Source organism: Halichoeres trimaculatus, unplaced genomic scaffold (genome assembly GCF_033239565.1).
Source record: "Halichoeres trimaculatus isolate MK-OKI-2021-1 unplaced genomic scaffold, fHalTri1.1 fHalTri1_scaffold_1, whole genome shotgun sequence".
NCBI lineage: Eukaryota > Metazoa > Chordata > Actinopteri > Labriformes > Labridae > Halichoeres > Halichoeres trimaculatus.
In genome coordinates this window covers 21,300,122-21,310,363 of record NW_027437179.1, presented here as the reverse complement: position 1 = coordinate 21,310,363, position 10,242 = coordinate 21,300,122, and the positions used below count along the sequence as shown (strand labels likewise).

Here is a 10,242-nt window from a genome sequence, read left to right as displayed (position 1 = left end):
GAATTCAACATTTTCATGTCCAGTGTATTTTTAAATACCATGAAGTTAACAGCAACCAGCTTAATGTTTTGATGCTTTTAAATAGAGTATACAGAAATTATTTAAAAAAAAAATCCACAGTTACAATTTGCAGATGGAACTAAAGAAATCTTTACCATAGATAGAAACTTGCTTAATGCAGTCTCAGTAGCATTACAAACGGAACATGTCATATGGGTCACAGATTGAACATGTGTTTAACGGGTTTGTGGTACTTGAATCCAGACTCAGTGCTCATCAGGAATGTCAATCACTTTCTTCATGGACAGATCTTCAGGGCCAAAGGAGACGGGCAGCAACTCCTTCACGGTCATCTTCAGGTATGAGCCATCAGGCTTGGACAGGTATACAGTCCAGTCCGACCCAAACTGAACCCCCCCCCAAAAAAACATTTTGAAAACAGAGAAGCAAGAAAAAGTTAATTGCTGGTCTTTGTTCAAACCAGCTAAACAAAAACTTTTAGATTTGTACAACCACAAATCTAGAAAAGTAAGGATGCTCTGTAAAATGTTAATTAAACAGCTCTTGTTAGTTTGTAGCTTTTTATTTATTTATTTATTTATTTATGTTTCCCTGTGCTATCTGAGATCCTTGCTTTTAAATTGTTGCCTGATCAAAACCAAGTGGTCCTTTTACCCTTAAAGGAGCAACATTTGTGAATCTAGGGACAAAGTGTGTTTAAAGAGAACATGATCATTTGAAGCCCATGCAGTGGTTTCCACTACAGAGTTGTGTCTGTTTTTAATGCAGTGCCAGCTAAGGGCCCAGAGTTTACAGATATCCAGTTCTAGTTTTCTGCCTTCTTCATTTCGTGCAAATATTTCTCCAGTCTTTAAATTTATCATTCATGATGAATACCAAATATGTTTTCAAAGTCACACTGAGGAACATTTCCGACATTGTTCAACGTTTTGCTCAAAAAGCAGCCTCTCACAGAGTGGAGAAACATTTCCTTCTTTACCTCAGAGACACTCTATGTCTCAGGAATGTCATTCTGATAACCTGCAGGGACAGATCGACTTATTGTTGGGAGGAGTACCTCCAGTCATCAGCGACCGGTTTTTAAGTGTTTTGTTGCTTAAGATGCACCTTTGTTAAAACTTGTTCCCAGTACAGAATTTAAAATGAGCATCAAAGTTTTCACATGATGATAAAATAAGTTCATTTAAGGTCTTGCAGGACACAGGGGTCATATGCCCAGCTGTTATCAGCTGACAGGCTGATGTTCGGATCACTGTTCTCAGCCAATTACAGCTCATGTATAGCGATAATGTGTATTTAAACAGGTCTCCACTCTCACCTAACCCTACTATGCTACCCACACTTTGCTGCTGTCTTGAAGTATTGCCTCCTCCACCCCAGCCTCCCCCAACCAAGTTTCTCTGTTTATATCCTATTAAGTTTGTATGAATGTGTTTACCCATGTGAGAGGATTTGTAATGCTCTCCCTGGGTTAGCCAAGCTGGCAGCTTGGCTAACCCAGGAAGTACTCTGAAAAGCAGAGCTATAACACTCAGCATCACTGTAATTCCATTTGGCAATAAAGTTTCAAATAAATTCATGAATAATTTAAATCTGTTTTTGGTTACTATTTAACACAGTATCCAAACTTTTGGGCTTTATTAACCATTAAATCAAAACCTCCAGCAAACCATCGATCATACCTCTCTCATGACCTGTCTGCAGGCACCACATGGGGAGATGTACTGGTCACTCATGTCACTGCAAAAAGAGCAAAACAATGGGTCTGCCAAATAGTTCAACCAGTTCTAATTCAAGGAGCTTCTCTTAGATTCTAAAAGGTATGCAAATAGAATAAGGTATAGAGAAAATAATAATACAACACCATGTAAAAAAAAAGAAAAAACTAAAATAAAGAATTTGCATGGGATTGGCAAGACATTTCTACAGAGATATGAAATCATACACTGAGCTTGTATGTAAATTGGATCTTTTAGTGTTGGGCATACTAACTTTGGAAATTTAAAAGGATGTTTTGCTCTGACATCAGAGTGAGTTTAGCATAGTGAATTTATTATATTAAAATTGGAGCTCAGCATTCAACACATTATTATTCAATCCTTTGTTATACTTCTTTTACTTATTCTTCTTTACAATTTTTGACACATTTCTCCTAAAAATTTCACTGTTCTGACATTTCTAACCCGTAAACTTTTTGATTTGTTAAACTTTTCAACAAAATATTACTATTAAAATGAATGGAAGACTTCAGCATTTATGTGTTAAACTACTTCCCTTCAAGATACAAAACCTTAGCATAAATCCACTTACAGACTTCATCTGCTTTCAACTGTTTAAAAAAGACTAAATATCTATCACTGTTTTTGTCATTTTATGGTTCAAGCAACAGGGATATTTTTTGTTTTGTTTTGTCACAAACAAGTTGGATCTCACGGAGTGTAACATTGTCACTTAAAACACCTATTGATGAGAAAAAAGAAATCTGCCAAACAATCTGCCATTAATGCACAAACTTCACTCCACAGACATAAATAAGGCATCCAAATGTTTTCTTGCAAAAGATTTTTCTCTGTGGCCAGTAAAAGACCAACTGTCCAACAAAACCTGTTTCTCCTGTGGTGCACTGTTATGTTATGTTATTTCTTATATGAAATCTCTGCTGAGTACCACTGGTGACCACTTTTATAGATTGCCCCTCTGGTCTTTTTTTTTTTGCTGTTGGAGGCATGAAAAACACATCACTGTGTTCATTAGAGTATTGGTATGCTTATGGTGTAATCATTTTTGATAGTTCTTACGGTTTTGGTTTTTGTTTTCACCATAAATCCAATTGTTGATCATCTGTGTCACTCATAATTTAAACAGCTGCTGCAATCAAGCAGCATAACGAGCAGGTTACCATGGAAACATCTCACACAGCTGTTAATGCATAACTTATCAAAACATTCAGGAACAAAAATACACTTTTTTTTTTTTTTTTTACTTGTTTCACCTACCAACCCACATACAAACAGGCTGTACTGTCTTGTCTACCAAAAAAATACAGATACACACAAACACATACACAAAGAGAGACTAAACATTTACATTTACATTTACTTACATACTGATATTACCATTACTACTTAATTTACTTAAGCTACCATAACTTCAACTCATACTGTAACTCTCTGTGCTCATATCACTTTTTGTACAACTTCACCCACAACTAATGCCACTCAAACCACTTCATCAGAAACTACCACAACTGTAACTTCTACTACTACCTCCTTTTTTACTCCTACTTTGACTACTTCTACTTTTACAACTACTTGTACTATTTTATCTATTTCACATTTCTTCATTTTGAACTTAATTTCACAGCCTTCAACTTCCAGCTTCGGCGTTTCAATACATTTGTTGCTATGAAATGCAAATTTTGTAGTCGTTTGCGCCAATGGTTTTTAATTGGCCCTGCTGGCTCTAATAATAACTAAAGTTTTTATCCACTTTTTTCTTGCCTCAGCTGTTTGTTAACAATCTGACTCTTATATTCACATAACTCTGATTTGTGTCTCAAATTGAGTATTTGGGTTAGTTGCCTCCTGTTGAGTGACGTACCAAGAGATTGTTTTGTAGTTCATGAATGATATCTGTAGTTTGTGTAGATGGGCGGATTTTCTCTTTGGTTAAGTTTGGTGTTCTTAAAAGTTCAAGTTACCTTGCGACTGCAATAGCTTTGAATTTTCTGCAGCCCTCTGACACTGCCTTTGAGATGGCAGTTCTTTCAGCACACACACCCAAGTTGTTACAGGCGTTCTCGACATTACAACCTGCAAGAGAAGCATTTCATTGGAGGATTTGAGTGAAGTTGCCACAGTGAAATAAAACGGTAACAGGGAAAACTGGCCTTTCAACCATCAAGCCGGCTATGTACTTCTGTCCTGGTCAAACAGTTACTCAAAGGGTCTTTGCTCTCACAGCTGTTGGCCAGGTATTTGCCCCCAGGGACATGTGACTTGTTAAGCTTTGTAGAGTCCAGCAATAGACAGGAGAGTTATGTCTTTTTCTGGTTGTTGACAAAAATGTGACATCCCTGTCTGTGTAAACAGAACAGATGACACAACAGCACAAGGTAGTTTCAACTTACGGGAATGTGCGCATTTGTTATTCATTTTGAGAACTGTGATTTAATGTTTAATCTACAGGGTGGGATTTAGTGAGTTATTGTGGTCAACTGTTAAGCGCCATGAATGAGTTAATTTTAACAACCAGTAAAATTCATTCATCTTTCTGAAACATGTAGTGAACTTTGTGACCTCTCAAACATTTTCATTTATCCACTTTTCAAAACAGACTTATCTGACTCTCCTACTTCCTGGAGATATTGTGAACTTTATTGCCCTCTCAGAGATGTCAGTAAAATCTTTTAATTGCTTATGGGATAAAACTTGATAAGTCTCTCTTAAAACAGTGAAATAACAAATCCAGAGTCTGACATCTATCTAACAGTTAAAAGACCAGAGACTCAGTAAAAATTCTCTCTATTGATCCCAAAATCTAAACTTTAATCCTCAGGCCCAACAATTTACCCAAATCAAAGCAAAACAAAGACCTCACCTATAAACACAGTGTTGTCGTGTGCCAGCAGGGCAGCTCCCACTCTGAACTTGCTGTAAGGACAGTAGGCTTTCTTCTTTGCTTCCTGGGACTGCTGAATTAGCTTTTTCACAACATCCTGGGATAAGGAGTCGTGCTCTTTCACATGTTTCACCTCGCTGCTGAATTGTACACTCTCCATTCTTGTTTGTGTGCTGTCTATATTTTGTGAGTCAGTGAATGAGTCTTTTGTGTCTCTCTGTTTTAAATGTGAAAGAGGGCAGAGTGAAGAGAGGGAGGGGGAACTGGTTATAGCCAATCACAGGAAGGGATGTCAACATGCTGCCATGCGGCACTTCTGTTTTTGCTGTTTGTGCAGACATAATGATTGAGACTGGTTCTGTCATGTAGTTGAGCTGTACCCGTCTGATAAGTAATAATTACCTAAATATGTGCCTTTAATGTCAAGTCTATCTTCTCAGTGTCCTCTGAGCCATACTTGATTTACAGTACAGATATAAATGTCATAGAGTCAAGTAGATAACATTATAAAGTTTCGAATTCTTTAGTAGGAAATAAAATAACATTTTTGAAAGAATGACTTACAATTTAAACTGACAAACATTTCTGCCTCAGATTTTTGTTTCATTGCTTTCTTATTTATTGGTTAGTATGAAAATTAAAGCAAATACTCGCTGCCCTAGAAGATCAGCAAAAGAGAAATTCTTGTGACGTGTGGCTGGTTGTGAAGGCAATGATTCCTGACAATGATCAAGTCACAGCTATAAAACTATAAAATGTCATACCTGAAACTTCTTCTATATGTGATGAGAAGAGAAGGCACTTTACTGAGTTTTATGTTCTTTAACTTTCACATTCATATAAATATAAACATTACTATAAACATTGTAAAAACCACATGTAGGCTCATTAAGTCCATCAGGATCCATTTATATCTTTACCGCACCGAAGTTTGAAGTAATCTCAAAGACTGTCATTATCTGGTCTGGATTACTCTGTCGATCCAGCTCAGGTAGTTCCTGACTTTGGTGTAGACACCTGGGTAGGAAGCGTAGGCACAGCCAATGCCCCATGATACAATGCCTTCAAATTTTCCATCACAAATGAGAGGTCCTCCAGAGTCCCCCTGAGGATGAAAAAAAAACACACTGTCAAATTTTTAAGAGTGTAACATGTTCACGTAAACAGGAGGATTTGATATTGGTTATTCTCTGTAACCGAATTTAGAGCTGAATTAAGTCATAATGTTAATAATAATGATTCAAAGTGTGGCTAAAAAGTGTGAAAGATTTTCAACAACTGAGAAGATGTGTGAGCTGCTATGATAGTAAAAAAAAAACTCTCATCACTGCCCAGTAATGTTGGATGTTCTTTTAAACTATCAGGTGATTTTCTGTGTAATACTTTTATGTCTCATACTTCATTTCTTTGATTACCAGGCGACAGTCTTGTGCCTCACCTGACAGGAGTCTTTCCCTCCAGTGGCAGAGCCAGCACACACCATGTTGTTAGTGATCCTGAAGTAGTAGTAGCGCCAGCAGTAGGGGAAAATGTCTACATTCACATATCTCAGCACAGGTGACAGTTTGTAGCTGTTGAGCCAGGTCACGCCCCAGCCGCTCACTGTGCACCGGGCACTGCTGTCCAGTGGTGGTGAGTTTGGCATCGGCAAAGAAGCTGGCTCCACCATGCTGTTGATGACAGCTGGACGGTCCAACTAACCCACAGAGAAAAGATCTTTCAGTCAGGTTTGAATGTTTTTTATGGAAGTTTCCACAACATGAGTAAAGAGCGGTGAGCAATTAGTGTTACTAGAAGGAAGTGAAGTCACTGGATGTTGGAGAAGTTACTCAGTGGGTCAAGGTGTGATCAAATGGGGCAAGAGACAACATGAACAAAAGCGGGAATTTCCACTTCTTAAAAAAATCGTTAAAAGAAAAAAAGGGAGTTTAAACCTCAAGTTTAGACATAATGATATAGGTTCATTGCAGATACTTTTTCTAAAATCTGAGTGTTTACAACATACAGGTCTTTCATTTAAAAAAATTGCATCCTGGTTAATAATAATGTTAATGTTTGATGTAATGCTTTTTTTTAGATGTTTTATTATTTTCTAATTATTTTTTATGGCTGTATATCAAAGATTTTGTTTATTTTAATGCATTTTTAAAAGCTTGAAATGTAAATTTAAATTTTCCATATCCATCTTAGATAGTCTTCATTAAGCAGTAACCTTCTGAGAACCTTAGAAATGTACTTTGGGCCAGGTATAACCTGGAGGTCTAAGTTACCCTATGAGGCAAACCATTGAGTGGGCGGCCTGGGTAGCCTGGGTTCAGATCCTCTATCCACTGTCCTATTCTCTCCCATTAGAAGCATAAAAAGCCCATAGAATAACTTTAAAAAAAAAGAAAAAAAGAAAAAAAAAAAGAAATGAGAGCCCAAATCCTAAAAACATTAGATAAACAGACTTTTGAAATCATGCATACTGTATTTAACTTAACTTCTTACCTTTAGCAGCATGATGTCATTGTTAAAAGTCCAGGGTTGGTACTGGTAGTGCCTAACAACCAAGGAAACATTGAACTCCTGCTCAAAACCTTCCACCTTAATAATGTTGTGCTCGCTGAGGACCACTTTGATCAGGTGACCCCTAAAAGAGGGCAGAGAAGAACAGATTGTAAAGGTGATAATTTACCAAAGACAAGTCAGACTGTTCAAATGTCAAAATACTCCAGATTTTTTCTTTCTACTGCACAGTTTTATAAAAAAAAAAAAAAGACAGGTGCCTTGGAATATGTTTAGTTTACTTTGCCCTGGGAGTGCCACAGGTGCAATATTGCAGTAACTCACGGTCTCCAGCAGTGGGCAGCAGATACCACCCACTGTGGGTGTATGAGGGTGCCTCCACAGAAGTGGTAGTTTCTGAACCGGATGGAGGCCTGGTACTTAATGGAGTAGGGGGACGCCTCTAAGCCCCCAATAATTCTTTTTGAATCTGCACCTTTAAGAAGAATACAGACACAGTATAATTTCTGTTGAGGTAGAGAAACGTGTTGTGACATGTAATGTAAATTAACTGTCGGATAACATGGCACCTCACCTGTTAGGTTCAGAGCAAGCAGGAAGAGCAGAAGGAGGAGGTGAGGAGATGTATACAGGTTCATCTTTGTATCTGGAAGGATAAGAAAAGAGGAAGGACAGAGAGATCAGTTTCAGAGAACATACTGTATGCTCCTAGGTACTTGTTTAAGAGCCTTTGTATGATAGGTGCTAGTTTAAATTTGGCCCAGTTTTATTAAAATGGTAAAATCATCTTTTTGTTTGAAAATATTTGGCATTTTCAACCACAGTGAATCAGTGCTAAAACAGCTTCCAAAGTGGGAGTAAGAATCCCTTGGAGAAACACTGATGAATGGGTTGTAAAATGTCTTCCATAAATAACAAATATTTACAAAAATATATTTCACTGATTATTGTTAGAACATGAACTACAATAGTTTTTTTTGTTTGTTTGTTTTAACAAGACCCCTAAGATGTACGATAAGGATGGTATTAGTGGTGGCAGATTAATTTAAGAAACAAAGCAATATGTGCCAGTTTAATTTTTGTAACTTTGTTTTTGTGTAGTTTCAAATTGGCCTATTTGTGTACCATAGCAGAGGGTCTCCAGTTTCCAGCATTACAAACTGGAGGGGGGGGGGGGGGGGGGGGGGGGGGGGGGTCCTTGTGCTTGGTGACCCCTGTGCTAAAAGACAAACTCCAAACTGTGCGTCATCCAATATCATTTAAATGCACACAGCTATTTACCATTTAAGTATTTTTATCTGTTAAATGATTTGTTTTATAATTGATTTTCTAGACATCTGCTCTACAAGATCAAGTTTGTCACACTTCAAAATTACAGGTACAGGTATAAGATACACAGCCGTCTTTAAGAGGTTTTAATATTCCAAAAACATCTCAGGTCGTATTAAAGCACAAAACTGCACTTTCAAATTATGCAAGCTGAAATATTTGTGATTTAGATTCATATCTTCAGAGCATTCTTCAAAACTTGACATAAACAAGCCACCTAATGATTAAATCATCATCTTTTCGTTACACTTTGTCCTTGCTCCTACATCTTATAAATATTTCATCTTGTTTTACAGCCTTAACTTTTTTCAAAACTGTCTCACCTTATCGAGAGTCAAGTGAAAAAAACTGTCCAAGTCCAGCATTTACAAATACACACACCCTCTCACACGCCCTCTCACACTCTTGTCTCACACCACAACATGCAGTAAAGCTGGAGGAATCTCAAGCCTCTTTTATACTGAAACCATACCTACTGCTGTCATTGTTCTCTGCTATTGTCCATCATATAAGCAGAGTCTGACCTAGTACATGAAAAAAGAGTTGCCTTGGCTTTCACTATGCCTCACTTTCTTTGGTCCCTGTTGAAACATATTCAACCTATTGTCTGATAGTCCTGATAAAGTCAAGAGAAAAATGATGGGAAGAGCCGCCAGACATGTTGTTGGTGTCTACAGTGATGTAACAGAGGGCAGGACAAAAGATGGTGGGATGTCTGGTAATTAAATATTATCCTCAAGTGAGCTATCAGCATGAGATGTAGCAGGCAAAACAGCCTTTATTACTCATGTGAATAAATTATTTCAAAAATCCTGCATACTCTAAGAAATAGAGTGACTCAGTGTGTTACCTATTTGTTTGTTAATGTAATGGGTCAATAAGAGAAAATCAAATGTCCTGAGAGTCCTTTTGTGTTTATATTATCTTGCCCCCTCCAATCTCTCTTTGGTTCCCACCATTTCCTTGTCTCCCACTTACATGGGTGTTTGATTTGTAACACATAGCTTCCACACATTCTGGTCTCCCTGAGGTGTTGTTTCAACTGTTGGGGCGAAAGGTGATAGTCTGCTTTGCTCTACCTCAGGTGCAAAGCTCTGTTCACAAGCAGCGTGCCTTGTGTGTGTGTGTGTGTGTGTGTGTGTGTGTGTGTGTGTGTGTGTGTGTGTGTGTGTGTGTGTGTGTGTGTGTGTGTGTGTGTGTGTGTGTGTGTGTGTGTGTGTGTGTGTGTGTGTTTGAGTGTGTGTGACTGACACAGAGATATAATGAGAGGGATGCTTTTCACAGAGCTGCATGAAGAGACACTGGTGTTGAGTCTGAGCAATACACGTGTCACTGAGATGTGATAAAATTAGAAGACTGAATGTGTCACTGTTTGAGATTTCATCTTGTATACACTTTTTCATTTTGAAAAGCTATCCATAATTTCTTTCCAGGAAAAAACGTAAAAACATTTTTTTCTGCTGATGTTAACTCTACAAACTGTACAAAACAATAAGACCCAGTTCAAAATGTGTGAAGCATTACTTGTGGCATGTGCTCCTGCTGGACAGCTTTTTGATGTATATGGATGAAAAAAGATGACTTTATCCAATCAAAATACAAGGGAATTTTAACACAACTAAAAAATTAAAAGGAATAATAGTAAAACAAATTCTATTTCATTTATGTCATTAATGCATCAATCAGTCTGGCATAAATTTAGGTTTGGCCGGGGATCTGATTTGAACAAACAATACATCATCTTTGAATAAACATTGAAATAAC

General features: G+C 37.5%; 2 protein-coding genes across 2 annotated transcripts; both read right to left on the bottom strand.

The window, feature by feature from the left end:
• Positions 1–76: 76 nt before the first annotated feature.
• Positions 77–4,939, bottom strand: cdab (cytidine deaminase b). Its single transcript, XM_074676371.1, has 4 exons — positions 4,621–4,939; positions 3,722–3,833; positions 1,704–1,761; positions 77–407 (listed from the first exon to the last, which is right to left on the bottom strand). The coding sequence occupies exons 1-4, from the start codon at positions 4,799–4,801 to the stop codon at positions 267–269; spliced, it is 492 nt and encodes a 163-aa protein (XP_074532472.1). The 5' UTR covers positions 4,802–4,939; the 3' UTR covers positions 77–266.
• A 657-nt stretch (positions 4,940–5,596) lies between these two features.
• Positions 5,597–7,787, bottom strand: LOC141789320 (serine protease 1). The gene is made up of 5 exons (XM_074668701.1): positions 7,724–7,787; positions 7,474–7,624; positions 7,132–7,273; positions 6,080–6,337; positions 5,597–5,746 (listed from the first exon to the last, which is right to left on the bottom strand). The coding sequence occupies exons 1-5, from the start codon at positions 7,785–7,787 to the stop codon at positions 5,597–5,599; spliced, it is 765 nt and encodes a 254-aa protein (XP_074524802.1).
• Positions 7,788–10,242: the final 2,455 nt, after the last annotated feature.